This window comes from Passer montanus, unplaced genomic scaffold (genome assembly GCF_014805655.1).
Source record: "Passer montanus isolate IOZ18808 unplaced genomic scaffold, ASM1480565v1 scaffold213, whole genome shotgun sequence".
Classification (NCBI taxonomy): domain Eukaryota; kingdom Metazoa; phylum Chordata; class Aves; order Passeriformes; family Passeridae; genus Passer; species Passer montanus.
In genome coordinates this window covers 288,041-312,567 of record NW_024366737.1, presented here as the reverse complement: position 1 = coordinate 312,567, position 24,527 = coordinate 288,041, and the positions used below count along the sequence as shown (strand labels likewise).

Genomic DNA, 24,527 nt, shown 5'->3' with positions numbered 1-24,527 from the left:
CCTGGGGGATTGAAAGTGTGGAGCTGCACATTCCAGGCTCTGGAGCTGCAGGTTCCAGGCTCTCCCTCCCCTTCCCAGTCTTGGGGATCTCTCCCAGAGCAGCTCTGGAGCTCCCTACTCTCTTTTCCTGCCCAAACTCGGGCTCTGGCAATCAGGCTGCTTTTCCAGCTGCTTTTCCCTCTGAAAATTGAGTGGGAAAACAAATCCAGAAGTGTTGGACACCCCCCATGATCCAGGTTATTTTTATCCCTGCTGGAATTCCCTCCACTCCCACTTTTGGGGATGACTCCCAGCACCATTTGTCATGGAGCCTTAGAGCCCTGTCCTGCTGGAGGTTTGGAAGGGCAGGGGTTTGATTTTTAGGGAAGAACTTCCCAGTGGAATTTCCCTCGGAGCTGTGTCCTGGCTGGTGCTGCCACCCTGAGTGCCGGGCAGGGCACGACAGCCCCGGGATGCAGGAATGCAGGGAGAAAAGGATGCAGGAATTGGGGGATTCAGGGATGAAAGGATGCAGGGTTGCAGTTGCTCAGGGATTTGGGGATGTAGGGATTCAGGGGTGCAAAGGTTCAGGGATATAGGAATTGAGGGATGTGGAGATTCAGGAACTGAGGGATGCAGGAGTGCAGGGATGAAGGTATTCAGGGATACAGTGGTGCAGGGATTGAGAGATGCAGGAATTCAGGCATGCAGGAATTGAGGGATGCAGGGGTGCGGGGATTCAATGGTGCAGGGGTGAAAGGATGCAGGGATTGGGGGATTCAGGGATGAAAGGATGCAGGGTTGCAGTTATTCAGGGATTCAGGGGTGTAGGGATGCAGGGATGTAGGAATTGGGATGTAGAGATTCAGGAATTGAGGGATGCAGGGGTGCAGGGATTCAATGGTGCAGGGGTGAAAGGATGCAGGGATGCAGGCATTCAGGAATATAGGAATTGAGGGATGCAGGGAAAAAAGGATGCAGGGGTGCAGGGATTCAGGCATTGAGAGATGCAGGGAAGAAAAGATGGCAGGGTTGCAGGCATTCAGTGTTGCAGGAATTCAGGCATTCAGGGATGCAGGGAGGAAAGGATTCAGGGGTGCAGGCATTCAGGGATTTAAGGATGGAAGAATTCAGGGATGCGGGAATTCAGGCATTCAGGGATGCATGCATTCAGGGGTGCAGGAATTCAGGGATGCAGGGATTCAGGGGTGCAGGAATTCAGGCATTCAGGGATGCAGGGAGGAAAGGATTCAGGGGTGCAGGCATTCAGGGATGCAGGTATTCAGGGATTTAAGGATGCAGGAATTCAGGCATTCAGGAGTGCAGGGATACAGGGATGCAGGCATTCCAGGATGCAGGTATGCAGCCATTCAGGGGTGCAAGAATGCAGAGATTCAGGGATGCAGGAATTCAGGGGTGCAGGCATTCAGGCATTCAGGGGTGCAGAGATTCAGGGATGCAGGCATTCAGGGACACCTTGGGCTCATCTGGTTTCTCTTGCAGACTCTGCACATCGGGAGCTCCCACCTGGCCCCCCCAAATCCAGACAAGCAGTTCCTGATCTCCCCTCCTGCCTCTCCTCCCGTGGACTGGAAACAAGTGGAGGATGCCACTCCAGTCATTAACTACGACCTCCTCTATGCCATCTCCAAGCTAGGACCAGGTAAGGAGGTGGAAAAAACAGAATTTTGGTTGAGGAAAACACTTCAAAACTTCCTGGGTTTCTAAAGGTTTTCCAAGAAATTTTTATTTCCATTTATTTTTATTTCTATTTATTTTTCTTTCTATTTATATGTTAGTTCTATTTATATTTTCTTTCTATTTATGTTTTAGTTCTATTTAATTTTATTTCCATTTATATTTTATTTCTATTTATGTTTTGGGTTTATTTTTATTTATTCTTACTTATATTTGCTTTCTGTTTATTTTTATTTCTATTTATATTTTAGTTCTATTTATATTTTTTTTCTATTTATGTTTTAGTTCTATTTATATTTTAGTTCTATTTAATTTTATTTCCATTTATATTTTCTATCTATTTATATTTTGGTTTTATTTTTATTTATTCTCAGTTTTATTAGCTTTCTGTTTATTTTTATTTCTATTTATATTTTAGTTCTATTTTTTAATTTATATTTTATATCTATTTATTTTTATTCCTTTTTTATTTCTATTTATATTTTCTTTCTATATTTATTTTCTTTCTATTTCTATTTATTTTTATTAATTTCTAATTTATTTCTATTTTGGTTTTCTTTATTTTTATTTTCTATTTCTTTTTATTTCTATTTTTTTTTCTATTTATTTTTACTTCTGTTTTCCTCAGAGGAGGAAACTGCTACTGAGTGTAAGAGGAATTATCAGTATGAACCTAAAATTCCTTGGAATTTAAGAGGGATAAATTCCTGCCACTCCTTTCCCCAGTGATTAATGATCTCATCCTTTGATTTCCTTTTTCTCCCATATTTTATACAACTTATCCATGAAAATTGGTGCCAATTAATCTTCCCTTAAATCCAGCTCAGATTTAACCTTTTTGGGGCTGTATTATTAATTTTAGGGGAGCAAAAAATGTCATATTTAATAACATTAAACAGAATTAAATTATTCTTATTATATGAGAATAATTATTCTCATTAATAAGATTAAAGAGAATGAAAACTGTGTCAGATTCCTTTTACTGGAGGATTTTTTAAATTCCTGTTCACCTGCAAACTTAGGGATTTGTAAAGGCTGGAGAAAAGGGCAGGGCACAACTTTGAGCTCCTGCATGTTGGCATTTCAAACTTCCCATCAAGAATCCTCCTAATTAAATATTATAAACAATTTATTATTAAATATTCTTACCAGAGATTTTATTTCCCTGCAACGGATTTTGGAAGCAGAGGTTGTTTTTGATGGAACACTTGCAATAAATAAGATAAAAAATGAATAAATGAATAAATAACACAGCAGCCTCAGTTTGTGTGGGAGTTCAGAGCTGCTTCATGCTGCTGTTCCTTTACTCCAAGTTTTCCTTCCAAATTTTAGGAAAACCAAAAAGAAACTTTAGAACAAATATTTTCAGCTTTCCAAGCATTAAAAATTGGTCATTTTCCCCTGTTACTGAGCATTTCCTATGGAATTTTTCCACCTCAAAACTCCATTGAAAATTCGCTATGTCACATTTCCTAAAAAACCCCATTAAAAAGTCACCTTGTCCCATTTCCTAAGGAATTTTCTCCCCTGAAAAATCACCATGTCCCATTTCCTAAAAAAACCCATTGAAAAGTCACGTCACATTTCTTTAAAAAAAAACAAAAATTCACATTACGTTTTCAAAAAAAACCCACAGAAAATTTACCATGTCACATTTCCTAAATAATTTTCTTCCCTTAAAAATCGCCATGTCCCATTTCCTAAGGAATTTCCCCGCCTAAAAACCCCATAGAAAATTCACTATGTCACATTTTCTAAAAAAAACCCATTAAAAAGTCACCATGTTGTATTTCCTAAGGAGTTTTCTTTGCTGAAAAATCACCATGTCATGTTTCCTAAAAAAAATAAACATTAAAAATTCACCATGTCCCTTTTCCTCAGGAATTTCCTTGCCTAAAAACCTCATTAAAATTCACCATGTCCCATTTCCTCAGGAGTTTCCCACCTTAAACCCCATTAAAAGCCCCCAGGTGCTCTTTCTTCACGAATTCCCCACCTAAAAACCCCATTAAAAAATCATCATGTCCCATTTCCTCGGGAATTCCCCACCAAAAAGCCCCCAGGTGACATTTCCTCAGGAATTCCCACCATGGAGAAGCCCCCAGGTGATCTTTCCTCAGGAATTCCCCACCTAAAAACCCCCTGGAAAAGCTCTCAGGTGCCCTTCCCTCAAGAGTTCCCCCTCTGGAAAAACCCCATTGAAAAGCCCCCAGGTGACCTTTCCTCAGGAATTCCCACCTAAAAACCCCATTAAAAAATCACCATGTCCCATTTCCTCAGGAGTTCCCCACTTAAAACCCCATTAAGAAACCCCCAGGTGCCCTTTCCTCAGGAATTCTCCTCCTAAAAACCCACTGGAAGAGCTCTCAGGTGCCCTTTCCTCAGGAATTTCCCCACCTAAAAACCCCCTGGAAAAGCCCCCAGGTGAATTTTCCACAGGAATTCCCCACCTAAAACCTCCATGGAAAAGCCCCCAGGGGAATTTTCCTCAGGAATTCTCCACCTAAAAACCCCATTAGAAAATCAGCATGTCCCATTTCCTCAGGAATTCGCCCCCTGAAACCCCCATGGAAAATCCCCCAGGTGAATTTTCCTCAGGAATTCCCCCTCTAAATCCCCCCTGGGGAAGCCTCCAGATGCCCCTTCCTCAAGAATTCCCCATCTAAAACCTCCATGGAGAAGCCCCTAAGTGCCCTTTCCTCAGGAGTTCCCCCCCTAAAAACCCCATTAAAAAATCACCATGTCCCATTTCCTCAGGAGTTCCCCCACTAAAAACTCCACGGAGAAGCCCCCAGGTCACCTTTCTTCAGGACTTCCCCACCTAAAAACCCCATTAAAAAATCACCATATCCCATTTCCTCAGGAATTACCCTCCTGAAACCCCCATGGAAAAGCCCCCAGGTGAATTTTCCTCAGGAATTCCCCCTCTAAATCCCCCCTGGGAAAGCCCCCAGGTGCCCTTTCCTCAGGAATTCCCCCCCTAAATCCCTCATGGAAAAGTCCCCAAGTGACCTTCCCTCAGGAATTCCCCTCCTAAATCCCCCATGGAGAAGCCCCCAGGTGACCTTTCCTCAGGAATTCCATATGTAAAACCCCATTAAAAAGTCACCATGTGCCCTTTCCTCAGGAATTCCCCCCTAAATCCCCCATGGAAAAGTCCCCAAGTGACCTTCCCTCAGGAATTCCCCTCCTAAATCCCCCATGGAGAAGCCCCCAGGTGCCCTTTCCTCAGGAGTTCCCCACTTAAAAACCCCATTAAAAAGTCACCATGTCCCATTTCCTCAGGAGTTCCCCACCATGGAAAAGCCCCCAGGTGCCCTTTCCTCAGGAATTCCCCTCCTAAAACCCCCATCGAAAAGCCATCAGGTGACCTTTCCTGAGGAATTCCCCACCTAAAAGTCCTCTGGAAAAGCCCCCAGGTGAATTTTCCTCAGGACTTCCCCACCTAAAAACCCCATTAAAAAATCACCATGTCCCATTTCCTCAGGAATTCCCCCCCTAAATCCCCCATGGAAAAGCCCCCAGGTGCCCTTTCCTCAGAAATTCCCCACCTAAAAGCCCCATAAAAAAATCACCATGTCCCATTTCCTCAGGAGTTCCCTCCCTAAAACCCCCCTGGAGCAGCTCTCAGGTGCCCTTTCCTCAGGAATTCCCACCATGGAGAGGCCCCCATGTGCCCTTTCCCTCAGGCATTCCCGTTTTTCCCTCCCCAGGGGACAAGTACGAGCTGCACGCGGCCACGGCCACCACGCCCAGCGTGGTCGTGCACGTGTGCGAGAGCGACCCCGAGGGCGAGGCCGAGGAGGAGCCCAGGAAACCCAAACCCAAAATCATCCAGACCCGCCGGCCCGACTACACCCCCGCCCCGCTGAGCTGAGCCCGGCCCAGCTGCTGCTTCTTCCGGAGGAAATCCACAATTCCAGGGGTTTTCCCAAGGATTTGCGGTGGAAATCAGCCCAGCTGTGGTGGCCCAGCTGCAGCCGCGGGAGGAGAATTCCAGGTTTGGTCCTGGTGAAAGAATTTCCGTGCTCAGTTTGGAGTGTTGGTCCACGTGCTGAGTGAATTCCCAGATTCTGGGAACAAAGGATGGGAGAAGGGGACATTTTGGGACATAACAGGACAAGCTGGGCTTATTCTGGGGGAAAATTCCTTGTTGTGACACCCCTGATGGGTGTTTGGAAAACCTTGGGATGACAGGGTTGGAGAGATGATGGGAATTTTGGGAATTTAACCCTTTTTCTTACACTAGGTTTTGTGCATGTTTCTTCTTGGTCTTCTCAAGTAATTTGCTTTCTTTTCTAGAGTTTCTCCCGAGTTTCTGGAGATCTGGGAATTGTTTCAAAGTATTTATTATCTCAGCATCCCAGAATTCCTCCTGGATGTGTACATACATGATGTATTTATATTTGGTTTTATTGGCACTCGTTTTCCAGCAGGATCCAATTCCTCCAGCACCTGCCTTTGGTGCTCTGGAAGTTGTGCTTTTAAAATTTTAACCTTTGGAATTCCTGCAGAGGGTTTTGGGAAAAAAATGCATGGAAAAACGTGCAATAGGAGAGTTGTTGGAAAACATGGATTTTAAATTATTTAAGTTCAGGTAATTTATATCTCCAATAGGATTTGTTTGGGAGTTTTGACTTGAGGGGGGAAAAAAGGACTCAAATAATGCTGATGGTGCATTCAGAGCAGGGGCCACTTGGGGTCTTGGAAAAGGGATGTTGGAGCCTCTCATTGTGTTTTTAGGAATCCAACTGTGGCTCTCTCCTGGTTTGCTCTTGCCACAGTTGGTCTGAGAAGAGATTGAAGCAAATGTTGACTGAAATTCCTGATTGACACCTTGATTTTTAAAAATAATATTTGTTTTAAAGAGAGTGGAGGGAAACAGGGAAGCCCTGACTGGGAGAGAAATGTGGGCCTAGAGACCATGAATGCACTGAATTTCCTGCTCTAGCTTGGATTGTTGTTCCCTGGGAGCTGGGACAAAGCCTGGCTCTGCTGTCTGAGTGGCCCTGGCTCCATGGGAGCTGCTGGGAAGAGCTGATCCATGGACTGCTGCAGCTGGACACCAGGAAAATCAGATTATTTTGGGTCACCCTCAGCTGGCTCCACGTGCTGCATTCAACACCCAAAATAAAGGAATGAATGGAGAAAAACCTGTGTGGGTTTGCCACAACTGCCTTGAAGCCTTTCCAAGACTTTTCCATGTTTCTCAAACGACTGCTGGACTTTGTGTCTCACCACATTCAGTTCAAAGCATTGGGAATAACTCCTGTCCTGTCCTTTTTCCATGAAAAATCCAAGCATGACTTGGGCAGTAGAAACCCAGGTGGCTGCTGCTGTGTTCCCTCCAAAAGCAGAGCTGCTTTTCAGTTCAAACCATCAATAAATCTGATTTTTGTCATTTTAATACCTGACCCCTGCCTGAGGTGGGAACCATGGAAATGTTGGAATGCTCTCAGTGTGTTCCTGGTTGGATCTGCCACCTCCTGTCCCCATGGCTCCAGTGTGCTGCTTGCTTTTTCTGGTTATTTTTGTAATGTTCCAATGGATGCTTAGTTGGTATTTTATACACTTGTATAGCACGGGGCAGATTGAAATTAAAATATTTTATTGTCTTCTTGTAAATGTCCTGGTGTTTTCTGCACAGATCCACTTAAATTTCAGCACCAAAATGGGAATTTTCAGCTTCCAAAGGGGCAGAATGTTGTGCCAGGCCCTCATAAATGATGCCTTGAAAAGGTTTCCAGCTTTGAGAGAGTTGCATGACCTCCACTTGAGAGAATCTGCTCATGAATAAAACCCAGTGAGGGATATTCCAGTGAAAACCTCATTCTTCTGAGCCTCAAGTTCCTAATAAAGGAATCAGCATCTGCTGCTCCAGAATAACCCCTGTGCATTCATAATACATTAAATATTTATATTAAAAAATGAATAATTTGGGGTTTTTTCCAGAGAGGCTCTGGATTCCCCATCCCTGGAAGTGTCCAGGGTCAGGTTGGACGGGGCTTGGAGTAGCCTGGGATGGTGGAAGATGGAATGAGATGAGCTTTAAGGTCCCTCCATCCCAAACCATTCCATGATCCCATGGTTTTTGAAGCTCCTGGAACACAAAAATACATCAGTATTAAATGGTTTTACCTGATAACTTTGAGTCCTTTTGTTACAAAATTAATTAAGGGAAAATGTGAAGGTTTTGCCATGGGAAGGAATGGCAGTCCTGTGATGGCAGAAATAAATTTTTGGTGCCAAATTAAAGCCCTTCCTCGTTAAAGAGGTGAAGGCAACGACCTCAAAAGGACAAAAATTGTTTTTTAATCAGTTTTGTTTCCCAGAGCAGCCCCAAGTGTGGAAACTTTGCTGTTTCACACTGGATCAGTGCAGCAGAAGATTCTCCTTCAGTCCAGACTTGCCAGAGGTGAGGAAGGAATGAACTCCAGAGCTCTGGAGCCATTTGAACAATTTTTGAGCCATCTCTGAACAATTCCAGCAGGGATTTTGCCCGTGGCATCATCACCTGCCTGCTCAAGTTCTGCTTCTGGCTCGTCCTGGGGAACACAAGTTCTTCCTGTCTGCTTTTATCCTGCCTTGGCCAGCACACTTCAGAAACATTTTCCAGGGAATTATTCCCTGCTAATGCTTTTAATAATTCAGGAAAGACAAAGCAATAACAAAACAATGATGAAGACATTCCCCAAGACACTGGTAAAGAACATTTTGACGCTGAGCTTTCAAATAATGCCAAATTTTCAGTGTTACAGGGAGTGAGGGAGAAGCACAGAGGTGACTCCAAGGACAGGGGACAGGATGGAGCTGGCAGGGCTGGATTTATCTTCCCTGACAAAATTTCCATTGATAACAGGGCACTGTCCCATTCCAGACTTTGTCATGTTGAGTGTGTGTGTGTGTTTTCCTGCCAGGAATTCCTTTTGTTTGGAGTTCATTTGGAAATGGCTGGAAAACACATCCTGGGAGGAGCAGCTGGGGGGGTTTGGAATGGACAAGAGGAGGCTCAGGGGGGACCCCACTGCTCCCCAAAAATCCCTGAGAGGAGGGGCAGGGAAAGGAGGAGAGGAGATGGGCTGGAATTGCACCAGAGGAGGCTCAGGTTGGAGATTGGGAAAGAAAAATTCCCTTCACAGGAATGAGCTCAGGGCACAGGGCTGTGTCCAGGTGGCTCTGGAATATTCCAAGGAGGAGATCCCAGGGCTGGCACTGCCCAGGACAGAAGCTGTGCCTCCTGTGAGGGGAATTCCTGGACATCAGCCCCTGCCCATTGCTTGGCACCACTGGGAAGAGCCTGGTGTATCCTCCTGACACCCTGCTGGATGCCCAGGGCTAGAGATAAAGCTTCCTGACCCCACTGAAGATAAACCAAGTTAATTTTCCTTTGTGGAAGTTTCTGAAAGGAATTTCTTTCTTCATGCCCCTCTTAAATTCCATGGGAAGTTTGGATCTGAGCTGCCCAGGGCAGTTTGGGGTCGCTGTGTCTGGCAGTGTCCAGGAGGAGTCTGGATGTCTCCTTGGGGTGATGCTGGCTGGCACTGGGTGCTCCTGAAGGGCTCTTCCCACATTAAAAATCTGGGATTAAGAGCTTTAAAGCAGGACCAAATGGCTGAATCTGAGGAATTTCCAGAGGTACAAGGAGGTGCCCATAGGTGGAGCTAAATATCCAACAATGGCTTTATCCTGAATAAAACCGGCTCAAATAAAACTCAGCCTCCAGCTCTGGCTCCCGTGCCCACAGCAGATGTTGGAAAAGATCTTTGACATCCCTGCCAGCCCTCAGCATTCCATGATTTTATGGTCCCACCTTTCCCAGCTGCTCTTCTGCATCTCACTTTGTAAATCTCTTGGCTTTGAAGGAGCATGAGGGGCCACCCACAGAGAAAAGTGGCTGCTTCCAGATGGAAAAGGTAAATTTTGGGTGCCACCTGTGCCTCTGTAGAAGTGATCCTGATCCCCAGGGTGTGTGGGATTTTCATCCAGGTGATTCCCTGGTGGGAGTCACTGTCAGGCTGATGGGAAGAGCCTGGAGGAGACTCCTGGGACAGCTCAGAGCCTAAAAAGGACCTGAAAAGGAAGGAGAGGGGATTTTTATATGGGCAGAGAGTGCCAGCACACAGGGAACGGTTTTAAATTGACAGAGGGCAGGGCTGGATGGGATTTTGAGCAGGAATTGTTCCCTGGCAGGGTGGGCAGGGGCTGGGATGGAATTCCCAGAGCAGCTGGGGCTGCCCCTGGATCCCTGGCAGTGCCCAAGGCCAGGCTGGGCACTGGGGCTGGAGCAGCCTGGCACAGGGGAAGGTGTCCCTGCCTGTGGGACATGAAAATGATCCTGAAAATCCCTTCCAGCCCAATTCTGGGATTCTCTTAAGTGCCTTTAACAGCAGCATGGATTTTTTTTTTTTTTAACTTTTCTAGGAGCTGAACCATGCTGGGTTGAGCCTTTGTAAGTAAAGTAACGATCCATTTATTGATGTTATTTGATTGGGAAAATGCAGGACTTGCCATAAAAACCAACTTCTCCTTCTCAGCAGCACAACCCTCCCCAAAAGTGTGCCAGTGCCTTCCCTGGAAGGCTGTGGGAGCCTGGATGGCTCCACGTGCTGCCAAGGCATGGAAAGTTCTTGCTGAATGCCTCTCCCACACAGCCCAATTTGGCAGAGGGATTACCATGTGCTGCACCTGCTTTTTAATCTGCTGGACCAATTCTGGCTGCTCAGGCTGGCTCCTGAATCAGCAGGAGCTGCTGGGACGTGCAGGAATGCTGGGCTGGGAGCTGCCACAGCACCACTGCCCTGTCATTAAAGCCATGTCAGAGTTTCCATTCTGAGAGAGCTCCCAGGGCTGAGCTCCTGCAGAAGGGAGGGTTACTCAGCAAATTGCTTGGGGCTTCTGTTGGGTGGTTTTTAATTGGGATTTTAATGTAATGTGAGTTTTTTTAGTGTTGTCTGAGACTTCAGAGCGAAGAGCTGGGGCTCATCCAAACAGATTCCAGACTTTCCTCATGGGTACAGCAGCCCTGTGTTCCTTCTGGAAGATTCCCTGAGGAAACAGCCTCAGGCTGGGCCAGGGCAGGCTCAGCTGGGCCAGCAGCAGGAATTTGCCCATGGAAAGGGTGCTCAGGCCTTGGCAGGGGCTGCCCAGGGAGCTTGGCAGTGCCCATCCCTGCAGGTGTCCCCTGCAGGTGGCACTGAGTGCTCTGGGCTGGGGACAAGGTGCCCATGGGGCACAGCTGGCACTGCCTGGGCTGGCAGGGCTGTGCCAGCCCCAGGGATTTGGGGATTCTGTGATCAAAAAAACACAGGATGGGACACCTGGGGCAGTGCCTTGCTCAGCCAGAGCCACCTTACACAGACTGGAAATGCAATCCTGAAAATCTGGATCTGGAAATCCAGATTTTTTCCACACAGTTTTTCTTCCTCTCTAACAATTTAAACTCCTTCCCAGAGTCCTTCAGCACAAGTGCCCCCTTTCCCTCCAGCCAGGACACTCCCTGTCCTGCCAGGCAGCAGCTCTGACCTTCAGAGTGAGAACGGGAGGATCCTGCAGTTCCCTCCCCCAGGAATTCTGTTCCCTGTGCGTGCTCCTTGCATCCTCCAGCTGCTCTCAGGGCTTCACACAGAGCCTCTCAAATACACATCTGAGAAATGACTGGGCTGGGCAGAACTTTCCTTGCAGCTTCTTGAGTTCCCTGCTTGTTTCTGCAGCTCCTGAGGTCAGGAACAGCAGCTGAGGAAGAGTTGGAATGGGAGAGATTATTCCAGAAGGGGCTGGAGGAGCAGGAGGGAAGGACTGATTGAACACTGTGATTAATTGTGCACTAAAACTCACAGTGATGCTTTTGTTGGCAAACCTCAGGCTCCAGAAAAAAAAAAAATGTGTCTCAAGAGCTGCAGGGTGGGCAGAGACACTCGGCTGTGGGAGATGCAGAGGCCAGGAGAGAAATCCCTGAGCACCAGTGGGGTGGCACAGGCACAACCCCAACCCATGGCTCAGGGAAAGCTCTCAGAGCTCTTTACCAGAACACTTTGTCTCGGGGTTGGCTGTCACTTGTCTCTGCCCCAGCACAGGAAAAGGTGGTTCTGGGCAGGCCGTGCTTTGAAGAAGGAGTCTGGACTCTTGCTTTTTCAGTCTTCAGTTGAGTTTATTGTTCCTTATCTACAAAGTTTTTCTGTCTGTCCAGCCAGGTCTGATCAGCAGACAGCCAAGGGCACTCTCTCCCACCCACGGGGCGGTTGTCTCTTTTATAGTGAAAACTACGTATAAGATATTTACCTTCTATTTCCAATACTTTTCACCCTTGTTGGCAAGTGCACCTTCACCATGAACCAATCCACACGTGCCAACATCATCCTGAACATGGATGCCAAGGAGAAGAAAGAAGAAGGACAGGGCACGCCCAAATCCCTCCATCTTGGGACTCCTGACCCCCATGTAAAGGATTCCAAACTCCCCTGTGCAAGGTTCAAAATCCCCCTGTACAGTGCTCCAACATTTTTTCCTTCACCCTGTGATTGCTACTACTGTGCTACTTAAACTTTTGTGGCCTGTAATCCTTCTTATCAGGTTGGCAATTTACTCCATGAGTTAAGATTGAATTTCCAGGTGTCTTTGGCTTCCTGCCAGGGCTTTGAGGCGTCCAGGGGATCCAGAGAGATGTCCTGGGTTCCAACAACTTTGGACATGAAATGCAGCTGGAAACCCATTGCTGTACCCCAGGGCAGCCAGGATTGATGGGAGTTCTGGGAAGTCCTTCTGGCTCTGCCCTCTGCTTCCTTTGCTTCCAAACATCTCCATTTCCCATGGGATGAGTGGCTGCCAGAGGGAGCAGCAAAGCCTGCAACACCAATGAAATCCTGCACCAGCAATCCCTCAAATCCTGCACCAGCAAAGCAGCTCCACTCAGAGGGACTGGGACAGAAACCACGGGGAGAGGTCCCACTGCAGGGATCTCAACATCAGGCCAGGGACAAGCATGGAATTCTGGAATGTTTGGGTTGGAGAGACCTCAAAGCCCACCCAGTGCCACCCCTGCCATGGCAGGGACACCTCCCACTGTGCCAGGCTGCTCCAGCCCCAGTGCCCAGCCTGGCCTTGGGCACTGCCAGGGATCCAGGGGCAGCCCCAGCTGCTCTGGCAATTCCATCCCAGCCCCTGCCCACCCTGCCAGGGAGGAAATTTTTCTTTATATCTGACCTAAACCTGTAATTTTTCAGTGGGAAGCCATTCCCTGGGTGCTGTCCCTGCATGCCCTGGAAATTGTCTCTCTCCAGCTTTCCTGGGGCTCCTGCAGGCCCTGCAAGGCCACCCTGAGCTCAGCCCAAAGCTTCTCCTGTGCAGGTGAACAATGCCAGCTGTGCCAGCCTTTGCTGCCAGCAGAGCTGCTCCATCCCTCTGCTCATCCTGGAGCCTCCTCTGGGCTCTCTGCAGCAGCTCCAGCTCCTCCTGGGCTGGGTTCCAGGGTCCCTGGGCATGGGCAGCCCCAGGAATGGGGCAGGATCCATGTTTGGTGTCCCTGTTTTCCAACCCCACACATTCACTGGGTTCCTGCCTCAGTTTATTGCGTGTCATCAATCAAAATGAAATGCCAGGGGATTTTTCTTTGGGAGACAGAACAGAAGCCTTTTGTGCTGGGTTTGCTGTGGGTGGAGCTGGGGAGGAAGCAATCCTCCTCCTTTTGAACTGGAGAAAACTCCCCAGTTATTTGCACTGACTTTGCCCTGAGTGCATTTGCTTTGTTGGCCACTGGCTGTTTGGGGCATGGAGGGAAATCCTGGCACACCTTGAAAGGAAAAGCAGCCTTGGCTGGACACACCTGGCCAGGGGTGGCTGCTGGAGGCCCGGCCCAGCCACCAGGCTGGATCTGTGCTCTGCAGAGTGCTGCTGGGAGGTCACAGAGGTGCAGATTGGATATTACAGGATATTTTTCCCTGGCAGAGTGGTCAGGCTTAGGATAAGCTCCCCAGGGAGGTGCTGGAGTCTCTGGGAGTGTTCAGGATGTGGCCCTTGGGGTGATGCTGGTGGTGCTGGGGGATGTTCAAGGTCTCTTCCAACCCTGATGATTCTTTGGCCCTGTAAAAGCCACATTTGCAGATAATTTGGTTTTGAACTCAGTTTAAAAAAAAAACCTCAAACCCAACCCCAAATCCAACCCTACCCATTCTGTGATCCAAACCCACTGGAGAATTTGGATGCTGCAGCTTTAATTAAACTGAAGTGTTGATTCCTTGGTTATTTCAGGTTTGTTTCTTGGTATTTTAAGCAGTTTTGTGCCCTGGTTTGTTGACTGGTGTGATGAGCAGCACCCAGATCATGGACACCTCTGCAAGGCTGGATTGGACAGGGATTGGAACGACCTGGCAGAGTGGAAGGTGTCCCTCCCCGTGGCAGGGCTGCAATGGGATGGCATTTAAAGTCCCTCTCACACCAAACATGAATTTTTGGGTGAGAGTCAAAATAAAAAGAATCCCATGGAACATTTTTCTGTTGTATGGAAAAATAAGGGGTGAATTTTGAACTTCAAGTGCAGTAGAGCAAACAAAGGTTTTGTTTTCCAGCCACTGCTTTGCTCTAGAAAGCTTCACTTTGAGGGACACCTCTCTTTGACTCTTTCCAAGAGGCTCCCTCATCCCCCACAATTAAACCATGGCTGTCAACGTGTTTAATTAATTTGCCATCAGAAGCTTTATTACATTTAGTGAAGGATGGGAGCACTGAAGTTGTTAAAGCTCAGCTTTGCTGGGGCAGAGCTGGGTGGAGGAGAATTCCAAACAAACACCAGCATCAAGGCAAAGGATGGAAGTGCTCCCCAGCTCCCAGCCCCTCATCATTCCCAGTGCTCCTCACTCCAGAGCATTCCTGTGATGTCACAGGTGGTTAAAGCTCCTAAATGGACAAAAATCCCACTTATTTGTTTCAATTTGGGTTAAAAGGTTAAAAGCATGCTGATCTTTTTGATGGGAGTGGAGCTGGTCATAAGAGCAGGATAAAAAAAATCCCTTTGGTGATATCTGCTGGAAAATATTTGGATGGTCAAAGTGCTGCATGAATGGGCTTTGGTTAATGGATGGTGTTTGGAAATGAAACTTTGCAAACAAAAGGAATAATGTGCTATATCTGGCAGAGGGGTTGATCAACAGGAATGCACTTTTTCCATTTCCTGGTGTGGAGCAAACAAATGAGGCTTAAAATTATTAAATCCCTTAGTCATGTCATTAGGAATGGCATGGCGGGGTGATCACAGAGTTATGGAATGGCTGAGTTGGAAGGGACCTTAATGATCACCCAGTGCCACCCCTGCCATGGCAGGGACACCTTCAATGTGCCAGGCTGCTCCAGCCCCAGTGTCCAGCCTGGAACTGAACATTCCAGGGATCCAGGGGCAGCCCCAGCTGCTCTGTGTCAGACCCTCTCCACCTTCACAGACAAGATTCCTTCCCAATTTCTAATGCAAAACTACTCTCAGCTGGGCCAGCAGCAGGAATTTGCCCATGGAAAGGGTGCTCAGGCCTTGGCAGGGGCTGCCCAGGGAGCTTGGCAGTGCCCATCCCTGCAGGTGTCCCCTGCAGGTGGCACTGAGTGCTCTGGGCTGGGGACAAGGTGCCCATGGGGCACAGCTGGCACTGCCTGGGCTGGGAGGGCTCTGCCAGCCCCAGGGATTTGGGGATTCTGCAAAACCCAGTGGGTTTTGTAGCAGTTTGGGATTTCCATGAAAGATCCTCTCTCCCACGGTAAATTTGGGTGTTCCAAAGTGTCTCTGTGTGGGTCTGAAGCTGTTTGCACCCTCAGCCTTCCCTTCACCTGCACCCTGATCTCTGAGGATGTTTCCTTTCCAGTCAGGAGGCAGCAGAGGGTTGGGAATTTTTAGAAGGAGGGAGCCAGAGTGGTTCATTAAAACATCTCAGAAATGAAGTCCAACTCTTACAAACCTTGTGATTAAGGTCAGCTCATCCCGTGTTGGTGTAATCCCTGGATTGTGACTGAGGCAACAAACCCAGGATGGGCAACACCAGAGGCTTTTTCAGTCCTGACTGAGATCCAGAGCAGGATTCAGCCTTTCCTGCTGCCAGGGGAGAATGAGAATCCTGAGTTCAGCACCAGTCCCTCACTGAAAGCAGGAGGAATTTGTGGCAGCCTGGCTTAAGGAGGGACAGTTTCACTCCTGCCTGGCCTATTGTTCTGAGTGGGAGGGATCTCAAAAAAAACCTGGGATGACTCGTTTGCCCAGGAGGAAAAGAAATGCCTGAAGTAAGGAGAATATGAGGGGTGAGAAGAAAAAGTCCCTGTGTGGATAAATGTGCACCTGAGAAGGGCAGGAGCAGAGCAGGAAGGACCTGGGTGACATTCAGGGCTGGGGAATGGGGTGGGAAGGACTTTGGGGGCTGTGCCTGGTCCTGTCCATCCACAGCATCCATGTGGGCACAAAATCCCAAAATGGGTTGGGTTGGAAGGACATCAAAGCCCCCCAGTGCCACCTCTGCCATGGCAGGGACACCTCCCACTGTGCCAGGCTGCTCCAGCCCCAGTGTCCAGCCTGGCCTTGGGCACTGCCAGGGATCAGGGACAGCCCCAGCTGCTCTGGGAATTCCATCCCAGCCCCTGCCCACCCTGCCAGGGAACAATTTCTCCCGAATATCAAATTCCTTCTCCTGTCACTCCATCACCTTGTAAAAAGTCCCTCTCCATCCCTTCTGAAGCCCCTTCAGGTGCTGGAAATCTTCTGTAAATTCCCCCTGGAGCTCTGATAATCCACAACATTTCCAGCAGAGCCCTAAACCCCAGCCCCTCCCTATACTGTCCATTTTTTTCTCTTCAGCCATAAAAGAAAGAAAGGAAAACACATTTATCGGTCATGCAAAGTGCAGCAGAAAGCTCAGGAGAAGGAAGGAGCTCTGAAGTTCAGAGAGCTTCGAAAGGCTGTGGTTGCCCCATTCTTGGAAGTGTCCCAGCCCCAGGACAGGGCTGGGAGCAGCCTGGGACAGTGGAAGGTGTCCCTGTCCATGGCAGGGGTGGATGGGATGAATTTTAAGTTAAAAAGTTCCCTTTGAGCAGTGCCAGGATGTGGGCAGTGGCAGCTGCAGCCTCGGGCACTTTGGGGAGCTCTGTCTCTGTCCCTCCTCAGATGCTGAGGGCAGATGATCACTCCAAAATCAATTTATTATCAGCAGCAGCACTTCCTCCACCTCTCACACAGCCCCAGCTCTGAGAGAGTTTTTAGTGAAGCAGGAGCTGAGGAGGAGCAGCCTTTGGGCAGTGCTGGGCTCAGCCTTGGAGGTCTCCTCCAACCTTAGAGGTCTCCTCCAACCTCCTGGGAAGTTCCATGGTGCTGACCTGGAGAAGGAAGAGAAGGATTTGCCTGGAAGAAGGACTTGGTGTTCTCCTCCTCAGCCAGGTAAGGATTTCAGTGCTGAGTGGATTTGCACAAGCTCAGCCCACACAGGTGAACAGAGAGGCCACAGAAACACTGCCCTGTGCTGATCTGGGAATGGCCATCCTTGGTGTTCTCCTCCTCAGCCAGGTAAGGATTTCAGTGCTGAGTGGATTTGCACAAGCTCAGCCCACACAGGTGAGCAGAGAGGCCACAGAAACACTGCCCTTGTGCTGACCTGGGAATGGTCGTGGAATCCCAGGATGGATTGGGATGGGAGGGAGCCTACAGCCCATCCAGTGCCACCCCTGCCGTGGTGGACAGCTTCCAAAAGTCCAGGAGAAGCTGTGGCTGTCTCATCCCTGGAATGAGGCCGGGCTGGAACAAGCTGAGATAATGGAAATCCTGCCCATGGAATTGGATGATTCTAAAGATCCCTCCCAACCCAAACCATTCCCCATTCCATGGTCTGGCTCCTCTGCTGCTGCTCAGGAAAGGATTTTGGGAGCAATTCCAACAGTTCTGGCTCTGCCTGGAGACCATGAATGAGGTTTGACTTCACTCACACCACGCTTGGAATGAATTTGCTCCTCCTGACATGGCTGAATCCATGGAAAATTGGCCTAAGGAGGGATGAGCCGCTCAGGACAGAACAAATCTGTTCTTACACAAATCCACACCAGCTCTCCAGTGAAGGCTGCAGGGGTGCAGCACACCCAGGAGAACTCCTGACCCTCTCACTGCCCTGGGGATCAGTGGAGCAGGAGCTGAGACTCCCAAGGTTTGGGAAGGGTGGGAATTGGGAATCAGCTGCTGCTGCCCCATCTGTGTGTGCTCAGGGGAAAACCAGCCCAGCAGGAAGACACACAGGGGCTGCCTGGAGAGAAAAGCTTATCTGGGCCTCACACCATAACACTGGCACTTGTAAAGAAGAGGAAATGAGATAAAGAAATCACTCAGGGCTGCTGCTGCCTCTGAAAAACTTCCTTGATAAGGGAGGCAAGGCTGGGGCTCACGTGCTGCGGGTGGCGTGGGCAGAGAGCTCAGCCCAGTTAACACAAAGGCCTTTCCCAGTTTTCCTCCTCAGGAGAAAAGTTCCCCTGCCCCTGTGATCTGGCTCTTCCCCTGAGTTTGGGATATTTTTGAGGTCCTTCCTTGTGCATGGAGGAGCTTCCTCTCCTGACATTCCCCAGTGATTTGGTGTAAATTCCTGGGAGTTTGGAGGGGATGTTTGGACAGATCCTTTTTCCTGCACCGTGGGGGAATCTTGGAACTTTCTTCTGACAACGCCACCATGAAAATTGAGCATAAAACAGCTCTGCTTCTCAGTGTGCTGGGAGGAGTTTGCCCATGGGAAGGGCCTTGCTCAGGCCTTGGCAACCAGGGATTTGGGGATTCTGGCATCTGCTGATAAAAAATAGGGGTACAAAATGCCCTCTGAGGTGGTTGGATTCTGTGGAGGAAAATCCAAAGGTTCAATGGTATTTTTACTGAAGGATCAAAGGAGATCCACAAGGTCAGGTTCTCAATAATTTAAATGCTGGATGAACCAATCTCCAGGGATGTGGTGATTCAGGTTGGACACTGGAACTTGGAGCAGCCTGGCACAGTGGAAGGTATCCCTGCCATGGCAGGGCTGGAACAAAATTATATTTAAGGTCCTTCCAACTCTTGAGGTAAAGACCCCATGTGTGAGGACATGAGGCTTGACTCCATTTTGCTCAGAAGGCTGATTTATTATGTTATATAATATATTAAAATACTACGTTGAAACTATACTAAAAGAACTGAGAGAGGGGAAGATCAGAAGGCTACAAAGACCAAGAATAGAATGGAATAGAAAATCATGACAAAATCCTGTGACTGCTCACAGCCTCGGTACAGGTGGCTGTGATTGGTCACTAATTGAAAACAATCTACATAAACCAATAAAAAATACACCTGTTACATTCCACAGCAGCAGATAGTTATTGTTTACATTTCAGGATGGGAAAAATCCTAGCAGAGGATTTTTCATAAAATATCATGGCTACATTCCAACCCAACCCATTCTGGGATGCTGTGTGCTCCTGGGATGTCTTTTTGAGCTTGGGATCCAGGGTCTCACCTTCCTCCCTCGTCCTAGATCCCAGTGGGTTCTGCTTAGCCTGTGGGAGCTGATAACCCAAATAATCTCTCAGGGGATCCCAGAATCCCAGACTGGTTTGGATTGGCAGGGGCTCTAAATCCCATCCAGTGCCCCCCTGCCATGGCAGGGATGCCTTCCACTGTGCCAGGCTGCTCCAGCCCCAGTGTCCAACCTGGCCTTGGGCACTGCCAGGGATCCAGGGGCAGCCCCAGCTGCTCTGGGCACCCTGTGCCAGTGGGGATGAGTTTGTGGCTCAGGGGAGGAACCTCCCCAGGATCCCTGGGAAAAATAAACTCCAGCTTTGGTCAGCACTAATCCACATTTCCTCTGTGTGGTCATTAAAGTTGTGAGTGGTGATCAGTGGTGCCCATCTGAATCCTCCTCACCAAAATCCACTCTCCAGTCCCTGTGCCTCAGCTGAGGGCTCAGAGCTCCTCTGCAGGACAGGAATTCCATTTCATGGCATCCAATGGCTCTGGGGGTTTGAAGCCTCTCCATCCAACCCCTTCCAAAGCTGCAGCTGCCAGCACATCTTCTTCCCAATTTAACACTGGGTTGTTGTTTTTTTGGGTTTTTTTCCACTCTAAACTGCATTTCAGTGGCTGCAGAGTGCAGCCAGTTTTCCCAGCTGCAGGAAATCCCACAGCTCCATTTGCTGCATCCCTGAGCTGTGGCCTCACTGCTGCTGCCAAGGGAAGCTCTGGATCCTGGCAGAGATCATACCAAGGGGGGAACCAGGTGCTCCAAACCCTTGTTTTTAGGGCTTTTGTGTTGTAATGACTGAATTAATTAATTGCATTAATACTGGGATAGCTGCAGGTGAATTATGCCCCGCTCTTGGCCATCCTTTGTAGGGTGACTGAGAAAACCTCAATCCAAAATTATCTCTGCAGGGTTTGGGCTGGGCTGGAGGTGCCATCCCCAGGGGCTGGCCAAGCCCTGGGGCAGCAGAGCTCTGTGATGGGGGGACAGGTTTGGGTGGGGGATGGAGCTGCAGAAGGGCCTGGCCACCTCCTGTCCCCTGGGCTTGGCCAAGGGAGCAGAGCTGGGCCCAGCTCGGGGCCCTGTGGGGCCAGAAACCAAATTATTTCTGAATGAATTCTGAATTATTGAATGAATTCTGAGTTATTTCTCCCTCCCTCTTGCTCAGGAGCCCAGAGAACTCTGCCAGTCAGGGTTTGTACGGCTCTGGTCCTTCCCCCTGTTTTTTAGGGGTTACCATGCCACAAAAAAAGACCTGGACAGAAACATGTTAAGATCTCGTCTATTCCTGTACAAGGGCCACAGCAGCAGCTTTTCAAAGAAAATGGGAAATTTATTGAAAGAATAAAGTGGATTTAACTTTCAAGTTAAAGTTAAATACACTTTAAAGTGTATTTAAACTTTAAAGTGTCTGCTCCCCATACTTATTTCAGTATTTCTTTCCTCAAAACAAAACAAAAAAAAAAAGAGGCAAATTTAAAACCCAAAGGCTTCCAGGACTGCAGTTTCAAGAGATCTGCAAGACCCTGTGCTGGGAAATGTCCTTTGTCACCTTGCAGAGAAAACTTCCTGAGGGATCCCATCACTCCACAGGTCGTCATTGACCTGGGGAAAATGAAATCTGTGGCTACTGACAGATCCAGGAGGGCAAAGAGGATTCCTACAGCGAGCTGGAGCTCTTTAAAGATATATTAAATAATAATCTCCCAGTCTCGGGTGCTCTCAAGTACCCCCAAAGTCAAATAGAAGTTACAGATCTGCTCTGGTGGAGACACAGCCTTGCCTGGGCTGGGGGTGACACTGGAGGGACTGGGAGGGGAGTGGGACCCACACAGAACCTGAGATCCCAGAGAATGAATCCTAAAATGACCTAAAAGGTTTGGAAGGGATCCTCATCCAGGAGTTACAGATCTGCTCTGGTGGAGACACAGCCTTGCCTGGGCTGGGGGTGACACTGGAGGGACTGGGAGGGGAGTGGGACCCACACAGAACCTGAGATCCCAGAGAATTGATCCTAAAATGGCCTAAGAGGTTTGGAAGGGATCTTAAAACTTATCCAGATCCAAGGCAGGGACACCTCCCACTGTGCCAGGCTGCTCCAGCCCCAGTGTCCAGCCTGGCCTTGGGCACTGCCAGGGATCCAGGGGCAGCCCCAGCTGCTCTGGCAATTCCATCCCAGCCCCTGCCCACCCTGCCAGGGAGGAAATGATTCCTAATATCTGATCTAAGCCTGTAATTTTTCAGTTGGGAGCTGTGCTGTCCCTGCATCCCCTGGAAATTGTCTCTCTCCAGCTTTCCTGGGGCTCCTGCAGGCCCTGCAAGGCCACCCTGAGCTCAGCCCAAAGCTTCTCCTGTGCAGGTGAACAATGCCAGCTGTGCCAGCCTTTGCTGCCAGCAGAGCTGCTCCATCCCTCTGCTCATCCTGGAGCCTCCTCTGGGCTCTCTGCAGCAGCTCCAGCTCCTCCTGGGCTGGAATTCCCTGTGCTGGAATTCCCATGGCTGGAATTCCCGAGCTGGCCCCAGCAGGGAGCTGGGATGTCCCCAGGGCTCAGCAGAGCCCCCCTGTCCCCACTGAGGGGGTTCCCTGCACTCCAGGCACCCTCAGCCCCCTCCCTGTGTCCCGTGGGGTGGCAGGGTGACCCCACAGCTGGTGGGGGACACCAGAGCCCTGCCCTGGGAGAAGGGAACAGGGAATGGCTGCAGTGCCCTCCTTGGGCCCAGCCTGCCCTCACGGCTCCCTGCCCTGGCACGGCCACCTCTGCCACCCCAGATCCTTGTCCTTGTCCCACACTCCCTTCCCAGCATTCAGGGAAGGGGCAGGCTGGCCCAGGAAGTGCCAGGATCTGGTTTTGTCCCAGATTTCCCCCGCCAGGAGGAAGCAGGGCCTGACTCTGCTGTCACTGACCACCCACACCCTCCTCCTCTTCCTCCTCCTCCCTCATGGATCTCTCCTGGATCCAACGCGCTGTGGCCACCCCAAAGGGAGCCTTTGCTGCCCTAACCCCATTTCTGAGCCTTCAGCATTGCTGGTTTAACCCATTTATTTCATCCAATGCATTTATCCACAAGTGCACTTTCCCTAATCAGCCCCAGCCCATCCTCCCACAGCTTTTCCTGGTGTTGTTCCCAGCCTGAGTTAAACTCTGGGACACCCTTCAGTCATTTGGGGAGATCACACACTCAGGCACAACATTCCTTCACATCCCAGGGTCTTGGTGGCCGTGCTTGGCCTCAAACTGGTGCCACTGCTCTGGGGAAGGGAATCTCCTCCTCGTGACTCCTCCTGAGCTGGGCCACCCCTCCAGCTTCTCCCTCTTCCTTGTACCCCCAGCTCCCATTCAAGATTTAAAATTCACCTTGAAAGGGGAATTCCCTGGGGGCTGTGAAAAGAAGAGGATCAGATCCTGCTCCAGGCTTCCCAGGGGCAGGGGAGGACTGAACTGGGCTGCCCTGGAGGGGGGAAACTGGGCAGGCAGAAAGGCAGATGTTACCAGAGATTTGGGCCAGCCTGGAAATGAATCCCACAGCCTGATCCTGCACTGAGAGGCAGCCACAGCTCAGGCAAGGGAAGCACGGGCTGCATCCTCACCCCGAGGAAAAATGGAATAAAGCTCTGGAAAAGTGAGCAGCGAGAAAATGCTGAGATATTTTCATCCATTTGTTTAAATGCCTCCATCACCACCTCAGTTCCTCTCCCCAGCTGCTGCCCAGGCAACAGCAGCTGGCAAAGAGTGTCAGGCAAGGAGACATACCATCCCATTATCCCATAACATCCCAATCCCACAGATCCTGCTCCAGGCTTCCCAGGGGCAGGGGAGGACTGAACTGGGCTGCCCTGGAGGGGGGAAACTGGGCAGGCAGAAAGGCAGATGTTACCAGAGATTTGGGCCAGCCTGGAAATGAATCCCACAGCCTGATCCTGCACTGAGAGGCAGCCACAGCTCAGGCAAGGGAAGCACGGGCTGCATCCTCACCCCGAGGAAAAATGGAATAAAGCTCTGGAAAAGTGAGCAGCGAGAAAATGCTGAGATATTTTCATCCATTTGTTTAAATGCCTCCATCACCACCTCAGTTCCTCTCCCCAGCTGCTGCCCAGGCAACAGCAGCTGGCAAAGAGTGTCAGGCAAGGAGACATCCCATCCCATTATCCCAATCCCAATCCCAATCCCAATCCCAATCCCAATCCCAATCCCATTCCCATCCATCCCAATCGCTCCCAACCCATCCATCCCAATCTGAATCTGAATCCAATCCTATCCCATCCCATTTTATCCCACCACATCCCAATCCCAATCTCCATCCCATCAATCCCATCCCATCCCATCCCATCCCATCCCATCCCATCCCATCCCATCCCATCCCAATCTGAATCTGAATGCCATCCCATCCCATTGTATCCCACCCCATCCCAATCCCCATCCCAATCCCAATCTCCATCAAATCCCACCTAATCCATCCCATCCCAATCCCAATCCCAATCCCAATCCCAATCCCAATCCCAATCCCAATCCCATCCATCCCAATCTCTCTCAGGCCATCCCAAGATGAATATGAATCCAACCCTATCCCATCCCATCCCATCCCATCCCAATCTGAATCCCATCCCATCCCATCCCATTGTATCCCACCCCATCCCAATCCCCATCCCAATCCCAATCCCAATCTCCATCAAATCCCACCTAATCCATCCCATCCCAATCCCAATCCCAATCCCATCCATCCCAATCTCTCTCAGGCCATCCCAAGATGAATATGAATCCAACCCTATCCCATCAATCCCATCCCAACCCATCCCACCCCATCCCAATCACAATCCCAACCCCAATCTCCACCCAATCCCATCCCATCCCATCCCATCCCATCCCATCCCATCCCATCCCATCCCATCCCATCCCATCCCATCCCATCCCATCCCTGTTTACTGCAGCTGATGAGAGTCTGGGGGCCACTGTCCCTGCCAGGACCATGGAATGGGGTGGGATGGGATGGATTGGGATGTGCCCTGGCCCAGGAATGCTGAGGGGGTGTCACCCCACACCAGCAGCATCCTCTGAAGGAGCTCAAATGCATCTTTCCACGGTGATAAATTCATTTTGTAGCTTCCAGGTGGGCACTGATGATCCCCCTGTGGCTCAGGGATAAGCAGAGGGTGAGATTTGGGGTGGGATTTTGAGGTTTTGGTGCTCCCTTCAGGGAGATGTTAGAGGGGAGCCCCGAAATGACCTCCCCTTCCTCCTCCCAGCCCAAAATGTGCAATGTCCGTGGAGGATGGAGCTCGGGGAGTGCCAGGGGGCCAGGGCAGCATCACTGGGAATGTCCCAACCCCCGGAGCCTTCCTGGAGCAGAGCAGCCTGAGCTGGGAGCTCCCGG

General features: G+C 49.6%; 1 protein-coding gene across 2 annotated transcripts in view; it reads left to right on the top strand.

Moving 5' to 3' along the window:
- Positions 1 to 6,201, top strand: part of RCAN1 (regulator of calcineurin 1) — a 37,363-nt gene extending 31,162 nt beyond the window's left edge. For both annotated transcript variants that reach the window (XM_039709536.1, XM_039709537.1), the window contains exons 3-4: positions 1,483 to 1,642; positions 5,391 to 6,201. In XM_039709536.1, coding sequence (XP_039565470.1) covers positions 1,483 to 1,642; positions 5,391 to 5,554 — 324 coding nt within the window. In that variant the 3' untranslated portion in view covers positions 5,555 to 6,201. The remainder of the gene's footprint in view (positions 1 to 1,482; positions 1,643 to 5,390) is intronic.
- The last annotated feature ends 18,326 nt before the right edge of the window (positions 6,202 to 24,527 follow it).